The sequence below is a fragment of the Portunus trituberculatus genome, chromosome 48 (assembly GCF_017591435.1).
Source record: "Portunus trituberculatus isolate SZX2019 chromosome 48, ASM1759143v1, whole genome shotgun sequence".
NCBI classification, from domain to species: domain Eukaryota; kingdom Metazoa; phylum Arthropoda; class Malacostraca; order Decapoda; family Portunidae; genus Portunus; species Portunus trituberculatus.
The window spans coordinates 3,027,411-3,047,445 of NC_059302.1; the positions used below are offsets into that span (position 1 = coordinate 3,027,411).

A 20,035-nucleotide genomic window follows, 5' to 3' on the forward strand; every position below is an offset into this window, starting at 1 on the left:
CTCTACACACTAAAAATAATTTCATCATGCTTTCCAGAGGGCAGCAAACCCTTACTGTCATGCAAAGGCAAGACGCACATTTTCCGATTTGAAAGTTTTGTTTTCAGAGTTTGATATTATCATGCAAAACTAACTACACACCACATTTGACTGAATCACATCATAGGTAACAGCCGTAAGCTGCAGTAAGTTCCCTTCCTTTACTAACAGCTTCAATTCATTCAAAAGTACATCTTAGAAACATTTTGAATGACAACACTTTCCCTTGATAATGATTACTTTCAACATCAGAAACAACTGAATAACAAGCTTAACTGGGAAATGTTATACCTCAGGCAAAATTCAAGACACATTATAAAAACACTAAGTTTATTGCTTGGGATGTAATTTACAAAATGATAAAAGAGGGAATCACCATTATGACAAGGATGAGGAACAAGAAAGACTTATTTTACATTCTTATATACATACAGTTTTATTTGATATGAATCTAATCATGTCAGAAAATATATATTGCATAAATTACACAAACACGTGCATCCAATCTCTATTTCTATACTGACACACAAATCAATCAGAAAAGTATTAAGTGTTGTACCATGCCATCACTCTTCCTTACAAATGAAGTAGTTTCATCCGAAGCAGTGTGTGCACTGCTGACCAACACCAACATAAAGTCTGTGCTGTGAAGTTCAAATAATATCATGTCCCAGACACAGATGATGATGCAAGTTAGAAACCAAGGCAGCCTCTACACCTTATCATCCTCTGAGAACTGAAGGTGCCTCATGAGCCTCCACTATGAATCAAAGTCTGAGTCCGACTGATGCATAAAATATATATAATGATGAAGGCCACTTGGAATGAAATTAACTCCATCCTACACCGGGCATAGAAACCTTGTACTTTTTCTTTCTTTTCATCTTCTAAAGATCAAGAATGTATGGAGAGTCTGTTGTCATTAGATCCAAAGATTGGTGGCTCTGTCACATGCCATGTGGCACACAGCAAGGCTACTGCTGCTGAGTCTGGCTCTGTGTGATGTAAACTGGTTGTCCTCCACCCTAAAACACAAGACAGAGAATTATTACAAACATGATTTAGATAAATCTCTTGTGAATGGTGAAAAGTGTGGGTACAGAAAGTAAATCAAATCTGGCTCCCCTGACCAAACCCTAGCAGCTGACCATGACCAGCATATCTCCTCTTGACAATACTTTTGTTCAGTTTGTCCTTTCTATCCACACCTCATATAGTAGAGCATCAACAACTAATAAGCATCAACAAGTAGTAAGGCATTCCTGTCAATCTTACAGTTTCGAGTCAGAGATAAAGCAAGACAGGCATAACTGTTCTATTCTTGATGGCATATGTTGCTACAGAAGAATCAACCATATGAACTGAGTATCAAGTACTTAAAACAATGCAAGGCCAGCAGGTTGAAGACTCCCTTGAAAGTCCTGTATGACCACAACTCACACACAAGCTAATGTGCAAGTGTGAAATCCCACCTTGAGCCACATGTGCAACAGTGCGGAATGCTAACTAAGTAAGCCTTACATTAAAGGAACATGAAAATTTCACACGTGCATTTTCTTATTAATAATGAAATTCAGTAAAAAAAAATTAATTTTACAAGCACCAACATTGAGACTGGAGTACCTGGGCAAAAATAATAATTGCCATTTTCTTATCTGATATCAGTGCAGCACTTAATTCAACAGGGCTCTCCAAGGCATCTCTCTCCAAAACTGTCACAAATAACACAACTGCATGACCTAATCTCCATTTTTTCAACGGTTCAGAGTTGCTCAGTGGATGTGTATATTTGTATATAAATAGATACACTGAAGTCTGCTACTGTGTGTACATGAGTTAAGGTTTCCCAGTTTTATCATGTTTTACTTTTTATCTATAGCATTTTAATTTTTTTGACAGGTAGACTATAAATAAAAATTCTAGTTATAAGACAGCTGCATATTCATATTAGTAAATAAAACATTTATTTGAATACAGTGGCATATGTTGCTTTTCAACTTCTGCTCTACCATCTTTAATCTATAATTTTATAAAGAATACTGCAAACGATTCAGATCCTAGACTAACTGAATCATCACTGGCTCCCAGGCTAAACACTTAGGAACACTCATATTTCAATTTAAGGTAAAACGTAACAGTGTAGTTTTAGGTGAAGCAAAATATTCCAGTGCAGTCACCAGAATGGACAAAACTTGTATTAATATTTTATAATCATAATTTAAGGTAAATTAAAACAGTGCAGTTTTAGTGAAGACAAAACATTCACCATGCCGCTCAAAAGGCACACCCAGAATCAGCCTTAAAGTTTTGTATATAATGATTTGTAGTTGAAAGTTTAATATATTCAATATATGTACTACACAGTACTACATACTACTGAAGTGAATGTTCTCTCTCTCTCTCTCTTTCTTACACACACACACACACACACACACACCCTGAATGCCACAGCAAAGGAGGTCACCCTAGTAAACAGCTGTCTTTGAAATGGCAGCGATAGCTGCCATCACACATACTGAAATAAAGAATGGTGAACACAGCACATACTAATCACTAGTGTCCATCCCTGCATGCACTCAACCCTAATAATAATAATAAGTACTGCTTTTACTAATGCCGATTGTAACAATGTAGAAAATTAACTTTCATCAGGTACTGCTGAATACGAACAACCAACCTGTTGAAGTTGAATGATCTGTGGCTGTGATGTGACCACCGTCTGGGGCTGCTGGCTGACGGCCTGGATGGGAGCCGTCTGGATGATGATGGGCTGCTGCGTGGCTCCTGACATCTGCAGCTTTATCATTTGAAGTTGCTGGGGCGTCAACTGGATCTGACCCATACACAATGGGGCGGGTTGAATTTTTTCCCGAGAGAGAGAGAGAGAGAGAGAGAGAGAGAGAGAGAGAGAGAGAGAGAGAGAGAGAGAGAGAGAGAGAGAGAGAGAGAGAGAGAGAGAGAGAGAGAGAGAGAGAGAGAGAGAGAGAGAGAATTTTTGCCACTTTTACAAATCTCTCTATCTATATGGTACATATAAAGATGATTGAACATATTTCATTATAAGAATTTTAGAAAATGGCATAAAAAAATACAGAAGCATGCACTCAGCTGTCTGAACAATAAAGAACAGACTGGCATGGTTGTGGAAGTTAAAATAGGTTTTACTGTAGTAACTACAATTGGTTCAATACTCTCAAGGAAACATTTAAGTCTTTTTAAATTTTGATAAAACTGTCACATTAGACTCAGCTCAAAAGTGAAGAGTGAAGAGTTTTCTGGAGAGCAGGGGCAGGGTTGGCTGTGTCTCACAGCAGCACTCACTGGTATCTGTTGGATCTGTCCGTCGGGGCCAATGATCTGCTGGATGATCTGGATGCCGCCTGAGGTCTGCTGTGACTGCTGCGCTTGGGCCTGGTTCTGCTGCGGCTGACTCTGTGCCTGCAGTTGAATGATCTGAGGACCTTGTTGCTGAGGTTGTGTGGTGGATGCTGTTGTGGTGCCAGATGACTGCAGGAACCAATATATACATGCTCTTATCTCTTTCATTACAATCAAATGGTTCCCTCTACAAAAATTTTCAAAAATTTGGCTGAATTGATCTAAAGGTAGTTAGTGTTCTGAGGCACACGGTTATTGTCACACTTGATTAACATAGAGTTTGTCTCACTAGCAGGAGATATAATGATCAGTTACATTGGAAAGCTGTCTATCAGTTTCTCTAACACCTCATTCCCTATCCTGGTGTCCCAAGGAGTGCCCACACCAGAAAAATTTTCACCTATCCCTATTGAAATATTCCCTTCTTGCCAACTCAAGTACACCAGAAAAATTTTCACCTATCCCTATTGAAATATCCCTTCTTGCCAACTTCTTTACCAACATTGCTTCCATTCTTCTATTACTCCTTTAGCCTATCTTATCACCTACATGACATATTTCTCCCCCTCATAATCCTTCTAAGTGATTTTATGATGCACCTGCCTTTCACTACCCTCCCTCTTGTCTTTCCATCCATCTTGCCTGCTTAGGTGTTACTGTATGTCCACTACACATGACATCATTCAAAACCTTCGTATCACATAAAGTGAACCAAGTACCTTAAGTGCTTCAGCGGTCCATTTGCACCAGAAACTAATACTGTATGTTCTTGCATTATGAGTAACTAGTTATGTTGAATTATTTACACACCAAGTGGTGGAACACATGGAAGATGAAGGGTAACAGACAGCACATGTCTCAGTGATGACATCCACCATACTTACCTGAACAGAAGGTGTCTGCCCGCCAGCATGCACAATCTGAATTGTCTGTGGTTGAACATTGGTCGGCTGCACAGTCTGAGAGCTGCTGTTACTGTTGTTGGCTGTTGACTGCTGCAGTACAGCCTGGTAGTGCTGAGCTATCTGGAAATAATGCTGTAAACCAAAATTATTAGGCAAATTTACAAAATCGACACAATAATCTACTTACACTCGACCCTCGAAACAACGGACAAATGTGTGCACGACCCTGTCCGTAGATTGCAAAAGTCCGTTCTTTGCAAAAGTACGTAAAAAACTGAATAAAATGTAAGTAAAATACTGTGTAATCATTAAGAGATCATTCAAGCAGTATTACAAAGCATTAAGTACAACAAATAACCTGAAATAGATGACATGAGCACGGATTGAAGATAAAACATGGCGGCCAACAGCTGATGACGCGACCGACCCGCCACCTACCAGACAATAATTTGCCAGGAATAGACAATCGCGCGCATTTTAATATTCATCCGTAGATTAAACCGGACTCCAGAATTTGTCCGTAGTTTCCGAAATCTGTTGATGGGAGGTCCATTGTTTCGAGGGTCGAGTGTATGAGTTTCCATAAAACTACATAGTCTAACCAAAGCAATGATCTCCCTTAAAGGATGACGAGATGCTGCAGCTCATCAGCACCAAGTACCTTTTCTTGTTATCGCAATCAAGAAGCTCAAGATCAAGAATTATTCATTTCTTGTTTCTAAAAAAGGAATTGATTATAACAAGCAAACACACACACACACACACAAATATCTATATATTATAATTCCATTCAGACATTTCTGGCATGTACACAGTGAATGTCACCAGCAGTATTAGTGGACACACCTGGTCTGCGGGGACTCCAGTACGGTTTCCATCATCTCGACTCTTCGTGGGCTTAAGTTCGTCTCTTGGCACAATGTCAATGAGAAAATCAAACTGGTCATACTTGGTGATGGCCATGGCAATGTCATTTCTCTGCAAGAAGGAAGGATGATGTCACTGATAAAAAAAAAAAAAAAAAAAAAAAAAAAAAACTATATAACTGATCCTCACAGGCAGGAGATATGAATACAAAATATAGCACAACAACAACTTTCCATTCTTTACAAATCTATATTTTCCTTATTACTTAGTTGCCAAGTAGAAATGCAATCTCAGTTTTCATAAACTCATCTCCACAATGAGTGCAGTGGCACAGCAAAAAAAAATCACATAATTTACAAACAAATAATTTTTTTTTTTTAATTCTTAACTGCAATCATATATTGGAACATACACAGTGAAAAATTTGCTTTACTTTCTTAAAAATTTGTTATATGGCTTTCTCCTCCTCCGTTCTTATGGTCTGAGGCTCCAGATTCCAGCAGTGTGTTGCAGCCTACAGACAACACTGCACACATCTAAACACTATTGCCATACATTGCAGCTTGTAAGTCAATCTGGCACATTAGTCGAATTCTATAATTTGACCCAAAAATATTGTACTATAGGTTTACTTTGAAGAAAAGTTGACCACCCTACTTAGTCTGGCCTAATGTTGGCCTGAGTCACTAAGTGCTGGGTTGTAAATCAAGTTTTATCTAAAGCAAAATAAATAAAACAATTCAAACAGATTGAAACAACACCAACTTCAAGCATTCATTACCTATTCACTCTCCAAGCCCAACAGACCTCTCCATTTGAACAGCTGTCTAGGCACGGCACAAAATACAAACCCCTAAATACCCAGACAACCACACTCCCTTGAAAACATGTGCTGAGGCTACAGTGCTTTACCGGCATTCATTACCTATTCACTCTCCAAGCCCAACAGACCTCTCCAGACTAAAGTGGAGCATTTCAAGAAGCTGAGCTACCTAAATATCACCCACGGTGCCCCCCAGCAAAGAGGATGAAGAATGCTGCCAGTTTCAAGTTAAAAGCAGTTGCTTTTGCAAATTCCTCACACAACTGTGATGCAGCAAGAAAGTTTAGTGTTAATGAAAGCTTGTTCGTGACATTAACACACTCTAGACAATGCTAAGATGAAATGTGTTACGAGAACAGGCACATGCCAGTGGCCTGAGATGGAAAAGTATTTAGAAGAATGGGTTCTTACACAATGTCAAAATGGTTATAAAGTGTCAAGAAATGCCATTTATGTGGAAGCAATGAAATGGACAAAGATGCAGCCGTAGATTAGCAACGATTTCAAAGGAACCACGAATTAGTGCAGTTCAATGTTATTTTTAGTTGTATGTAGATGGAACAAAATTAAAACAAATGGAGATTTTCAAAAGGAAAGCCATGCCCAAAATTAAATTTCCTGCGGTTTTTGTTCATGTACACGAAAATGGCAGGATGGATCAAGCTGGAGAGAAGTTATGGATAGACAATGTATGGAACAAGAGGAATGGTGGTAAACGTAACGAGCATAGCTTGTTAGTATGGGATATGTTTAGATCTCATTTAATGAGTGAAACCAAAACTCATCTGAACCAAAGCAACATGGCAACTGCTGTAATACCTGGAGGTATGATATCACTTCTTCCACCTCTAGATGTCAGTTTAAATAAACCGTTTAAGGATCACCATCATAAAAGAAATCAGTAAATGACAGAGAGTGAGAAAATATACAGCTCGGAATATGTGTGTTCCATCTCTCAACATTGTGTGATTTTGTCATAAAATCATGGGATGCTGTGGCTGCAAACACTGTGATTAAATCATTTAAAAAATGTGACATATCAAATTCACTTGATGGAGATGATGACATGTTGTGGAATGACAATGACACTGAGACAGACATCGAATCTCCTGCTGACAAAGCCAACACCACCAGTGGTCCAGAGGCAGACCCATGATAATGATGTGTTTTTAACTGAAGAACAAGACTTTGAGGGATTTGAAATATCATTCTGTTCTTAAATATTTTAGATTATTTTAGTTATAATGTTTCTAGCTTTTGTATCAATAAAATATTCTATAGTAATAAACTACGATATTTGTGTGTTGTTGTTCCTACCTACCTACTACAGAGTGCCAGGCCCTTGCACAACATGGCAGAGGAAGAGGCTGTCTCCCTGAACCAGGAGTGCTATCTGGCCTCCCTGAGTCCCTTGCCTATGAAATATTCACATCATCATTTAACATATTCCTTTTGGGAATATGTGCAGTTCCCATGAGTAGCAGTTTCCCGTTTTTTGCCACAAGTCTTAGTAGAGTAACGTGTAAACACATGTTCAATAGCAGTTTTCCAGTATCCTGATGTTAGTGGTGCAAATATATTCAAAGGTTGCTACTTTGTATCTTCCCTATTAGTCTATCCCTAGGTTTGACCATAAAAATTATCTTAAAAACTTGATTTATAGGCTGCAATATACGGTATCTGCAACAAATGTCGTACAATTCACAAACAACATAGTATGCTTTCCACTGATCGTTCCAGGGTCCGTTGCACACACACACACACACACACACACACACACACACACACACACACACACACACACACACACACACACACACAGTTGTTGAGACTACTTGGAACAGTTTGAGTGAGGAAATGGTGTCAGCAAAGAGTGTACATAGTTTTAAAGAAAAATTGGATAAGTGTAGATATGGAGACGGGGCCACACAAGCATAAAGCCCAGGCCCTGTAAAACTACAACTAGGTAAATACACACCAACTTGTACCATCTCACCTGTAAAGTTCTCCGCTTATTGTCTTCAGTGTGTATCCAGGCACGGAGAGTGAGTTCAGTGATGAATATTTCTGCTGCCTTGCTGAACAAGACTGGTGCCTCGGCACTGATCATCTTCACTTCATCATCCAATTTCATTATCCTCTTTATCCTAGCCAGGGGGAGCTCTTGCTGCCGCAGGTCACTCTGAGTGGGTTATGAGAATTGTTAATGGTTATAGTAAGAGCTTAACACTATCATATCAAGGCTTCAATATATAATAAACAATTCTGCTTCAGTTTCAACAGTGATACTAACACAAATGTCTATCAGCTTTTAATTCTAATGATACTTTTCCTCTTCAAATATCTTACAAAACTTCCTTAAAAAAATACATGTGAAGTAAAAAAGTTTGCAATCATAAATCCAGCAATCAATATTCCAAGAAACATTAGTTTTCTGGCAAGACATGAATTTACTACGTTGCTATGCCATTATTTTCTGGAGGTACCATTTATGGTGCTACTTTAGCGTGAGGTCTACTGCCATATGTGGCCTACCCAGGTGCAGCCTGAGGTCTATCGCATGACCCACGTCCCTCCGGGACCCTCCCCGCGAAACAGAGGAGAATTCAAGCCTGTGTTACGTTGCCCTTGAAAGGGGTGTCAAATATACGGTCTGTTCGTACAGGAAATTAGTTTTTCCATTATATGGACATGAACAACAAATTGCACTGCAACCTGAGCCTGTGTGAAATACTAGAATTAATATTTCTCATTGTATTAGATATGCCAATATCCACAGTAATGACTCTCACAGAAAAATCTACCAGTACTGTAACTGAGTGGTTCAACATGTGCCGAGAGGTGTGTACAGCCATAGTTTCTCATCAATGACGAGGAAAGATGGTAGGAACAACAGATAACCCCATCCAAATTGATGAGGCAAGATTTGCTGGTCGACGGAAGTACAACCGAGGAAGGATGCTGAATGGAGACAACGCTCCTCTCTCCGAGCGAGGACAGTGACGCAGAACAAGAAAACAACAGAAACCATGGGCGTAAAATTGATGGGCCTTGGGTTTTTGGTCTTAAAACAGGGCTCAGACTGTCGGTACTTTTGGGTGAAACGGCGTGACTGCAACTCTCTAATCCCTATTAATGAAAGGGAGTGTGCATATGGTTCAGTGATTCATTCAGACGAGTGGCCTGCTTATAGCAACCTATATGCCATCGGGTACCAGCATTTTATATTGAACCACCAGCAACATTTTGTGGATCCAGTGACAGGAGCACACACACAGGCAAGTGAGCGATCGTGGTTGGACGCTAAAACGGTGATTCTGAAGAGAATGCAAGGTGTTGGTCATCTATTTGTGTCATTCTTAGAAGATGTACGAAATGTGCAATGTATGGAAATATATATATATATGATAACATGTTTATTTTTACCTTTCTTCCTTATCTATTTAAGTCATTCCTAGGATATGTACAAATTAAGTATTTATCACTAAAATAAATGTATGAAAATGTGTGATATCCATGAGGGAGGGATAATGCAGCGGTAGACCTCACGCTATAGTGCTAACGGAAGGTAGATCTCACGCTATAGTGTGGTAGACCTCACACTAAAGTAGCGCCCCATTTATAATCTGATGCCACTCTGCTACAAAATCACACTATGCAGAATACCACCTATGGTTCAAATTAAAATTACAATGGATCACAGGAGTTGCCAAATTATGGAATTCTGAATTTGGGAGGTTCAATCTGTACAGCATGTGCATCCACTAAAAATCCATGAATTAAAAAAAAAATCTGACAGTCCTCAGGTCTTGAGGTTGTTGGATTTTTTATTGTCAACTGTTGCCACAGAAAAAAACAAATATAAGGCTGTCTCCAATATGCTGCAACATTTAAATTCATGATTGCAGTATATGATATCAATGATTTATCCAAAAGGCTTAGCAAGATAGTTGTTTTCCAGGAAAATCCATCAAAGTATTGTCCTTCACCATTTCTTAGTGTGTCTCACATCACAGTCCCATCAATGGGACCACAAGGCAGTGAAGCAAAGATTACATGCAGCAACAATCAAGCTATGCCGACCTGTGTGAGCTGTCGGATGTCTTCGGTGACCTTGGGCCAGAAACTGTTGAGGCTCTGCTGGGCCTCCGTGGGGTTCTGCTGGCCCCCCTCCAGCTGGCCGTCCAAAGACATCTGCACAACACAAAGTTACAAATTAGCTAAGAATAAGATTCATTAAATCATACAAAAGAAGATGGTCTGAAATCAGCAATTTATCCCTAACTATATCAACAAAAGTATGTACAAAGGTAAGGGAGTCCCACTCTGAGGTGAATGGAGTGTTTATGGGATGGAATACCTTTTAGGTGTGTCTAAACTTAAAGGTATATGCGTGACTACAGTTGGGTAGATTGTATATGTGGAAGAATGGAAGAAAACATGGACTCTATAATATTACCAAACAAGAGCTTATTATTATAATAAATACTTAAATTAAGGAAAAAATAAATAATTTTGATTCAAATAATTACTTTTATACTTATTATATTACATTCATATTGCACATTTCCAAAAGTCTATCGACACCATAACAACAGTTCTCTCCCGCCACTAATTAGCCAGCAAACACTCAACCTTTCAAATAAAAAAGCCACGTCCTATCTCACTCCACACACTGGCCAGCAAACAGTCTCTCTCTCCTGAGACTCCCAAGACTGTGCAGCGAGGCCCCCTGTGCCAGAGCGGGTCAGAGGAGGCGGCCCGAGGTGCAAATTGGCCAGGCCACAGACTCCCCAGGACAGGCGGGCCGTGGGAAGCCTCGCCTGGCGGTACACATGGCACTAGGGATACACGGCGGATAGGAATGCATTAAGGAGGAGCCTATGATAATACTCACAGTGGGCGTGTGATACGGGTGGCGTGGGCTAAGCAGGGGTGGCAGCAGCGGGCGGCCTGGCTGTCCCTTGCCTCATCCTCGCCGCCACACTGAGTCTGATTGCCTTGTAAACAAAGATGGCGATGGCGTTTCAAATCTCTTTATATTCTTTTGTAAGATTGTCAACTTATTCCTTGTTTGGCACATACTAATTATTTTCTTATCATTTTTCCAATTTTTTTGCTAAACAAAGAATCAATGCACTGGATCATATACATAATGTATAATATGTTCGTTATACAGCAACCGCAGGGTTAGGCTTATTTCAGCGAGGGTTCCCCGCTCGCCGCTCACATGCTGTAATGATCGTACAAAATATTATTATTATCATTAGTAGTAGTAGTAGTAGATAATGATGTAAATTTATTTTCCATTTAACACTTAAAATCTATGATCTAAAAACATAGATGAAACAGCAATATATGACACTGGCCATAATACCTAACAGGATGTATTATTTCGGTCAGTGGTTCTCCACCTTCTCGTTAGGAATCCATTGAGTACAAGACCATCTACCCGAACCCCACAGTAATCTGCCATCGAACACGATGTTAATTTAGTGACTGCATGACACTAACTCAATATGTAATGGTACTGTAAAGCATATCATTAGATCAGCCATCTAAGTACACCTGGAATATTACTTAAGTGACTGACGCTAATACCGCAAAGCATATTTTATCAGCCATGTATGAACCCCTGGAAATCTTGTGAACCCCAGTGGGTTTACAAACCTCAGGTTGAGAACACCTGACATAGAGCCGGGAAACACACACGAATATCTGTAAACATTTCCTTTAACGTATTTCATTCATTGCCAATGCTGCACCCTTACACATGTATAACATACATTTATCTCTTCCTCTCTCCCTCTCTGCATTCATCTCTTCAGTATTTATGAGCTGCCAATCTTCTCATTGTATATATACATATATATATATATATATATATATATATATATATATATATATATATATATATATATATTTTTTTTTTTTTTTTTTTTACGTAGGGAAGAGGGCTAGCCAAGGGCAAAAAAAAGAAAGTTAGAAAAAGGCCCACTTGAGCGCTGGTTCTCCAAAGAGTTCAAAAAGTGCCAAAATCGTCAGCCAGAATTATAATATATATATATATATATATATATATATATATATATATATATATATATATATATATATATATATATATATACACTACAATACAATACAATACGGTGGTACAAGCCATGATGCATGAACCTTCTGCTGTCAATGCAGTACATGTTAAAACAAAAATACAGAAAATTCAATAATTTATTTCCTTCAAATGACAACATATGTATGTATGTAAATGCTTTAACCTCACTGTTACTGATACCTTTGTTTCATGACTAAACAAGGCTAAAGTCCACAATGAACTAGGTATCACCAAGAGAAGTAAGGAATGACCACTTTACAAACTTTATAAAATAACAACTATTATTACTTATAGAACCTAAGCATAAAGACAAAGTATTGTTGCGTAGTATCTAAATACATCTGTATTCAAATACTACATACATATATTTAATAGTGTGTTTACATATACATTGACTTTCATGAACTCATTTACTTTAATAGGCATTCTAATATCCAAAATACAAGAATCCAAACTTTCCAGGAATCTGTCCAACTTTCCTGAAACACTGAACAAACACACCTGGGGTAGAGTTGTAGCTTGACTGGATTTTAAGAATCTTGAATCTTCACAATTTCCTTAAGACATTGAAAATCTAGACTGTATTTCAACAAGATTTACAAATGTACTAAAATACAATTGATGTAGAGATCTGTTACGAAGTACCGAGATCATTCCAATATGCAGTGTTTATTAACCAAATATATTTCTTCCATAAATATTCAAGGTATTTAATGTCCAGCTCTGATATCCAAAATTTCTATTGTCTTGTTCATAACAAACACTTTGAATGGTAATGAGTAAAAGAAATCATCACTAAATATAACTTTTCCCCTTTGTTTCTTCATCATTATCATCATCATCTTGTTCATGTTCTTGTTCTTATTATCATTTCCAAGTAGTTCTTTTTACATTTAAGGTGCAGAAAATTATGGAAGATATTACAGTCAAGAATGGGTGAACAAGCTCTGGTGTTAAGCCCTGCTGTAGGAAAGCACAACTGATCCTGACTTCACTCATCTATAGTGACTAACATAGCTTCACTGAAGCACAGTGTCACCACTAATCAATGTCAGAGGAGTACAAGTTCATTGTATCTTGGTTTGATCCTTGTTATAAAATTAAAAATCAAAACTTCAATGAGAAGATAATATAAAGATCATAAGTGTGAAGGATAAAAAGAGCATAAGAACATATAAAACACACCATAATACTTTTGTGTCATGGGCACAAAAAAAGATGAAAAAATGAAGATACTCATTAACTCCTGCACTAATAGGTGACAAGAATATGGTGATATTAAGCAGAAAGTCTTTTGAAGTGAGGCTGTGGAAGGGGAATGGGAACACATAGCAAACAGTTACAAAGTTCAAAGAAGTAGGAACAATGGAAGTAACAGCAGAAGATATGACAAAAATGTAAGTCTCATGATGAATAGAAGAATTAAGACATTCTGTTAAAAAGAAGGAACTAAAAAGAAGGAAAAAAAAAAAAAATCAACCCCACTCATTTCAGAAATGTGCTTGAGATGATTTTGAGCCTTCCATATGTGGTAGAGGTATGTATTCCATACATGGACGGAAAAGGTCCCTGTATCATGTAAGCAGCTAGAAGGAAACCACATTTGTGGTATATTGGGCATGAGGATTAAGAAATGCAGGGTAGAATCATCAGAGAATAGTACTAATGCATATCTATATAACATCCAATCAAGAAAAGAACATGCAATCAAGATGACAAGTAAGAGTGGTGTGGAGCATCCCTGCCCACCTCCTGACAGGTATGACACAAGGAGTTTCAAATGTTGTACTGTGTTCTTCATAACTCGTCAGGGACCAGATGAGTGTTTTGTATATGATAGAGATAAATATTTCTTCAACAAGATTTGATTTAAAAAACATCATCTTTTTGGAAAAGTAAATAGTATAATAGAAAAAAAAGACTGATGCTTGAGAAATGTGTGGCAAGTGGTAGAGCAAGTAGTGGTGATGGTGAAAAGCTGAGGACAAATGGAACACATGGTGCTAGTCACTGAAACATCATGACTTCACTTATTGCCTTTATTAATTGTAAGCTGTGTTCCATAGGTAAAATATTGAAAAACTATGGTATACAGTCCCAATTCAAGTAATGGACCTTCAAATGAGTAGAGTGTCTATTAAATGGATGTTTGAGTGTAATACATGACTTTACATAAACTAAATGTTCTTGCACCCATGTAACTCTTGATATTTCCTGCTATAAACAGCAAAACACATCATAAAATAATTGCATTTCCTACATAACACCCAGAAGTAGAAAACATATCAAACTAAACACCCTTCACAGCACTAGCTGGAGAGAAGGTGATGTGCTACATGTTTGTACTTTTGTTTCCTGGCAACTCTAACCATGTCAAGCTTTCCTCAGCTGACAGACTGCAGAGGTGGTGGCAGGGTGATGGGGGAGAAAGTGTACAGCCGCACCTCTCCGTCAGTCACTACAGCACATACCATTGCCACGCCGTCCACAAAGCGACTTGTCAGTTCTAAGATCTGGCCAGGGGTGGGCATGGTGCTGTCTCTGTTGTGAGAAAATATAGAAAATAAATGAACAGGTAGTGGTTTGACATTATGGGAATGCTTTGGTTATGACATGGTAAGATGTAAGTTAAGAATGAAAAAAAGACAAATGAAAAAAAACTTGTCTCTAGTACTGATTATCATTTTGTAATCATAAGCTATATTCAGTGTCTGATTAAATAATGAGAAATATCAACAGCACAAGCATAGCTCCCTTCCCATACACTACAACTAGCTGAGTGCAACTAAGTAAACACACACACAAAAATATATATGGTTTGAATGTAGAATATTGAACACCGTGCACGGCAATAGAGCAGACAGTGAAGTACAGCAGCAGGCAGATGTCATACCTCATTACCACAATCCTCTTGTTGGGACTTGGGGGGTTGGACTTCTTGTAAGAGGCTGTCGGCAGGTAAACATCATAAAGCACCTTCATTCGGGCTTCTTGAGGGATCATATTTCTGAAGGCCTCCATATCAGTGACTGCAGCATTCAGACTGCAGGATGATAGTGCTGCAAAATTACATCAAGTTAGGTATTTGAGTCTCAGAAACTCTGCTGTACTGCTGTATATACAACAAACAATTTTAAGAGCATTTCAAAATATTTAGAATTTCTGATTCTTTGCTTATATATAGTATCTCAAAATTCCATTTGCTGATTTTGTGTAAACATAAACACACTAATTTGCAGCACAGTGATGTTAGATTTTTTAAATATTATTCCTGAAGAAGAAAACCTCACACAAAAATCTATTATAAAGACAACAGCAAAGAACACACTTGATGCAAGTGATGAAGCAGTGGAGGAGGAAGCTGAAGAGGATATGGTGGCGGGTGTGAGGAGTGGGGTGGTGCGACCCTCCCACAGGACTCTGGTGCTGCCCCTGGCCAGCTCCTTCTTGGCATCCATTTCAGCCACTGCATTCTTATACTCTTTCCAAGAAGTAACTTTGGTTCTGAGCTGTTGGCAGACAAATCATAACCTTTCATAAGAAATATGAATTATAACAGACAAAACAAAAAGTATTATTTGGAATGACCCTTATTAGCAAACATATAACATTCAAAATAACCAGCTCATGACAAACAGAAGTTCAGCTACATTCACTCTGAAATCCTAAACATCATCAAGAACTGGTGATTTCAAAACCCAACTGAGTGGGAAAGGGCTGCTCACTTTGAAAAGACATACACAATTGAAATATACTCACTAATATGAACCATAGAAACTGACAAGCTACACATTATATAATGGATGAAATTTACTCACCTTTACCATGAAACTTGGGTATGAATTTCTTCCTTGCTGTCTTGACCTTGGACGTCTTTTTCTTTTCCACTCTGGCCACACACTGTAGTCAATCTGGTCTCTGTCATGAGGCTGAGGACTATCATTGTGCCTGTCTCTGAATTCCATGTCATAATCAGGCCCACTATATCTGTCTCTGGGCTCCATGCTGTCTTTGGGCCACCTGTCATGCTCAGAATCACCAAATCTATCCCTGAATCTGGTGTCACGGTCGGGATCACTGTGATGACGCCAATTTGAATCATTTGCTGAGCCCCGCCATCCACTTCTGTCTTCTCTCCAGGCATAGGAGTCCCTCTGAGATCTAGAATGTTGCCACCTGTTGTCCCTGTCCCTGTCCCTCTCTCTCTCTCTATCTCTGTAGTCATATGAGTGATAAGAATCCTCCCTTGACTGCCAGTTTGAGTGACGGCCATAAGAGTCCCATCTAGCATCTCTAGAATTATTCCAGGATTCATTTCTATTCCAGTTTTTGTGACCCTGACCGTCATAGTGGTAGTGGTGTCGTGTCTCATAAACGCTATAGTACTCCAGGGCTTCTATGGATATTCTGTATGACTTTTTTGAAGGAATGGAATTAGTGGGAAGTAAGTCAACAGGTTCTACATCAACACACATGACTTCCTTTCCTATCATAGTAGGGAACATTTCTATCAGTTCTCTGCGTTTTATTTCATGTGGACTCAGTGTTTCTTGACTAGACTGTGATGTCTTTTTCCCAGATTCTTTTCCCTTATCTTTAGAGGAATTGGTGACTGTACTGACTGATGAACCTGCTCCATTTTTCTCCAATGTGAGAGGATTTACTGCTGCATCTCCAAGACACGCATAGAGCTCCTCCATCGCTGCATCTACTGGCTCAGACTGTGAGGCACTTTGTGTTGAATCATCAGTGTGTGAAGCCTTGTCAGACCCAAGTTTTAGTTTGGTACCTTTCCTATGAACTTGATGCTGGTCAAGTCTGATATCCTTTTCATATTCTGAAAGCATACATAGTTGGCAATTACTACAAAGTAACTACAACATGAAGTAATATCTACAGTAGTTTTTTTTCTTTTTATATGTCTGACCCATGAAGATGGAATTCCACTGACATAACAATTTCATAAGCCATACTTGTGAAGATAAGGTGAGGCTGGTGTCGCACAACCTTGCAGCCGGTGCGTGTCAGGTGTGAGTACACCAAGTACTGGTCAAGATGGTGGGCATCCTGCAGGAGCACTGACTGGGCTTGCTGGAGGCTGAGAGGAAGGCCGTCATACACTACCTCAAGCTCTCCCTGCACGCAAGTCAACAATCATGTCACTCATCATTACTTTCTTCTAGGTTTTAAGTTTATGATTCTTTCTAATGTGAATAAGACTGTCATACACTTAAAATAAAAATATAAAAAATAATTATAACATGAAAATATTAGATATACAATTTTTCTTACATCAAATTCATTATCAAAATCTTCTGGGATAAATATGTATCAATAGACATAAGACTAATTTGTATATAATATCCTTAAGCAAATACTCCACTTATATTCATCATATTATAAAACCTAATAATGGCTCACCAGATTGTTGGAATTCTGTAATGATTACAGATTACTGTTTTGCATGGATATTTTTACATAGTGTGAGACTTTTTTTTATTAATCTGGCAAAGGAAAGAAAGGAAGAGAATTCTGGGGGTCTAGCCAGAGAGAGAGAGAGAGAGAGAGAGAGAGAGAGAGAGAGAGAGAGAGAGAGAGAGAGAGAGAGAGAGAGAGAGAGAGAGAGAGAGAGAGAGAGAGAGAGAGAGAGAGCCACTGAAGAAGGAATAGTTCTTTGTAATGCTGTATTGAGTGGAAAGATGAGTGAATGAATATTTGAGAAATTTAACAAGATTTGTCCAACCCAATCAGGAGTTAACTATCAATTCAATCTTCTTGCTGGACTTCCTCTTAAATAAAGCTTAACGCAAAACTTATGGAGAGTCTAAAACGACAAGTAGTGGGACCTACTTGGCTTTATGCCTCTTATCAATTTCCATGCTATCTGAGACTCCAAACCCACACTTCAGTACAAAAGACTCAAAATGAAGCTCTCACAGTGTCAATAAGGTAGACAGCTTCTTCAGGATACAAACACATGCCAATGTCTGTCTCAGCACCCATGTGGTGCCAGAACTTGCCAGGACGAGTCAACTTCACCATTTTGGACTCTGGCAGCCACTCCCCACTTGGTAGCTGGTCCCTTTTGGAAAAGTGCAGATCTTATTGAATTAGCACCTACATCACAAGTTTTGATATAAATGAACACAGTTTGATGGAGTGACACACTACCTTGAAATACAAAGTAATTCATCAAGTTTTTTTCTACATCTTCAGGTACATGGCCACAAGTAAAAAAAAAAATTCAAACTTCAAATAATGAAAGATACACCATTAGTCTATAAACATTATGGAATTTATAATCTTGTAACATTACTTTCTGGCAATTTTTGGTTCCTCCAGCAGTGTGCGATGCTCTTGCAGGCGAGATTCCACCATCTTCTCCTCCATCCATGACCCTACAGCCTCATCCACCTTCTCACTACTGGGTAGCAGAGTTTGGTCACGGTTACGCACCCTCAGCAGCTCCTCACCACTGGGAACCAGGCACACAATCAGACTCACATACCTAACTGTTTATCAGTACATTGTGCTGATCCTCAGTCCTCAATATATATATATATATATATATATATATATATATATATATATATATATATATATATATATATATATATATCAGGTGTAGGCAAACTATGACCCACGGGCCACATGTGGCCCGACAAATGTTAGCAAATCAGAAAAAAATAATAAACAATGCCAAATAGTAATTGTGAGCATTTCATTTTTCTCCCACAGGTGTGCATATGCATGGGAGAGTGGCTCTCTTTTTATCAGCCTTTCATTTTACATTTCAAATATTATATAATAATTAACATTTGAAATATAGTATGTGGCCCAACATGATTGTGATCTTTTAATGTGGCCCTAGCACTGAAAAGTTTACCAACCATATATATATATATATATATATATATATATATATATATATATATATATATATATATATATATATATATATATTAGAAGACTGGTAGGTAGATAACAATTTGGATAGTATGTAAGTGTGTCGCTTATTGAAGGAATGTCTCAAAAAAAATTAATAATAATAATAAATAAATAAATAAATATATAAATGACTAAAAATTAGGCACTAAAAGATCAATATTAATTTTCATTAACAGATTTGTTTCAAAATTCTCTTTATAATGTTGTTTGCAGTCAAGAGTTTTAGCACCAGAAACACAACTTGTTGGGGACAGAGCCCTACCCTAAAGCACCACTTCCCCACCAGGCCCCCAGTCTTGTTTGTCCTGGAAGGGAACGGCAATAGAATATCGGCAACATTTACCAATATATACTTTCTTAACACAAGTGTACTACATACAGATTCATGCATACCTAGGTACTAACTAGCGCTCATCTTACACAGGAAATTGTTCACTAGAAATGAATAACGGATACGTCTACTAAGTCAGGCAGCGTAAATCTTGAACGTTAACATAAAAACTAAATAAATCGAAATAACGCACCTTGTATATACTACATCTATATACGTATGTAATCTTTTTTCCTACGTCTGATTTTGCTATCGTTGTACAGTCCAATGAAGAAACGCTGACTACTTACCTGGTGAATCCCACGTGGCTCATGTTTACACCGGTATCACAACACTGGGTGGGTGGAGAAATGTTGGCGGCGCGTGGAGTGGCCCGGTGCAGGAAGGGTCATGTTTACTCCCAGTCAGTCCCAGTCCCAGGCCACACACAACACTGCAGGCGCCGAGAACTTCAGAAGCGGAACTCTCTTCGCAACGGCGCCCTTTCCTTGCAAGTTATTTACGTCGTGACCCGTGGTCTTTTACTCCCATTTCTGTGTCTTACGACTGTTTCCATTTATATTGTTTAGTTGAAGCAGATCAGATAAATTCTCGTGAAGCCAGTGTCACTGTTGTGGTCATTTACATCTAAT

General features: G+C 38.4%; 2 protein-coding genes across 6 annotated transcripts; both read right to left on the minus strand.

The window, feature by feature from the left end:
• Nucleotides 1-355: 355 nt before the first annotated feature.
• LOC123498694 (nuclear transcription factor Y subunit gamma-like) lies at nucleotides 356-11,064 on the minus strand. Of its 5 annotated transcripts, none has more exons than XM_045246049.1 (8): nucleotides 10,910-11,064; nucleotides 10,096-10,206; nucleotides 8,009-8,194; nucleotides 5,169-5,300; nucleotides 4,302-4,442; nucleotides 3,361-3,546; nucleotides 2,717-2,872; nucleotides 356-1,064 (listed from the first exon to the last, which is right to left on the minus strand). In XM_045246049.1, exons 2-8 carry the CDS (start codon nucleotides 10,204-10,206, stop codon nucleotides 1,014-1,016), a joined length of 963 nt encoding a protein of 320 aa, XP_045101984.1. In that variant the 5' UTR covers nucleotides 10,910-11,064; the 3' UTR covers nucleotides 356-1,013. The 5 variants fall into 5 exon arrangements, with proteins under 5 accessions (XP_045101984.1, XP_045101986.1, XP_045101985.1 ...); XM_045246051.1 differs by having other exon boundaries at nucleotides 2,717-2,866; nucleotides 3,361-3,477; nucleotides 4,302-4,454; XM_045246050.1 differs by having other exon boundaries at nucleotides 3,361-3,477; nucleotides 4,302-4,454.
• Nucleotides 11,065-12,227: 1,163 nt separating this feature from the next.
• On the minus strand, nucleotides 12,228-19,958 carry LOC123498691. Its single transcript, XM_045246041.1, has 8 exons — nucleotides 19,694-19,958; nucleotides 18,441-18,599; nucleotides 18,062-18,206; nucleotides 17,098-17,260; nucleotides 15,943-16,961; nucleotides 15,453-15,633; nucleotides 15,018-15,183; nucleotides 12,228-14,665 (listed from the first exon to the last, which is right to left on the minus strand). Exons 1-8 carry the CDS (start codon nucleotides 19,714-19,716, stop codon nucleotides 14,509-14,511), a joined length of 2,013 nt encoding a protein of 670 aa, XP_045101976.1. The 5' UTR covers nucleotides 19,717-19,958; the 3' UTR covers nucleotides 12,228-14,508.
• Between the last annotated feature and the right edge of the window lie 77 nt (nucleotides 19,959-20,035).

Excerpts from the sequence above, each read along its gene's own strand:
- LOC123498694 (XM_045246047.1), bottom strand. The coding sequence starts at position 10,206 with ATGTCTTTGGACGGCCAGCTGGAGGGGGGCCAGCAGAACCCCACGGAG. Across the intron at positions 8,195-10,095 it reads ACATCCGACAGCTCACACAG|AGTGACCTGCGGCAGCAAGA; the intron begins GTCGGCATAGCT and ends TAACCCACTCAG. Across the intron at positions 1,065-2,716 it reads AGATCATTCAACTTCAACAG|GGTGGAGGACAACCAGTTTA; the intron begins GTTGGTTGTTCG and ends CTTGTGTTTTAG.
- LOC123498691 (XM_045246041.1), bottom strand. The coding sequence starts at position 19,716 with ATGAGCCACGTGGGATTCACCAG. Across the intron at positions 18,207-18,440 it reads GAACCAAAAATTGCCAGAAA|GGACCAGCTACCAAGTGGGG; the intron begins GTAATGTTACAA and ends CTTTTCCAAAAG. Across the intron at positions 15,184-15,452 it reads TGCTTCATCACTTGCATCAA|CACTATCATCCTGCAGTCTG; the intron begins GTGTGTTCTTTG and ends GTAATTTTGCAG.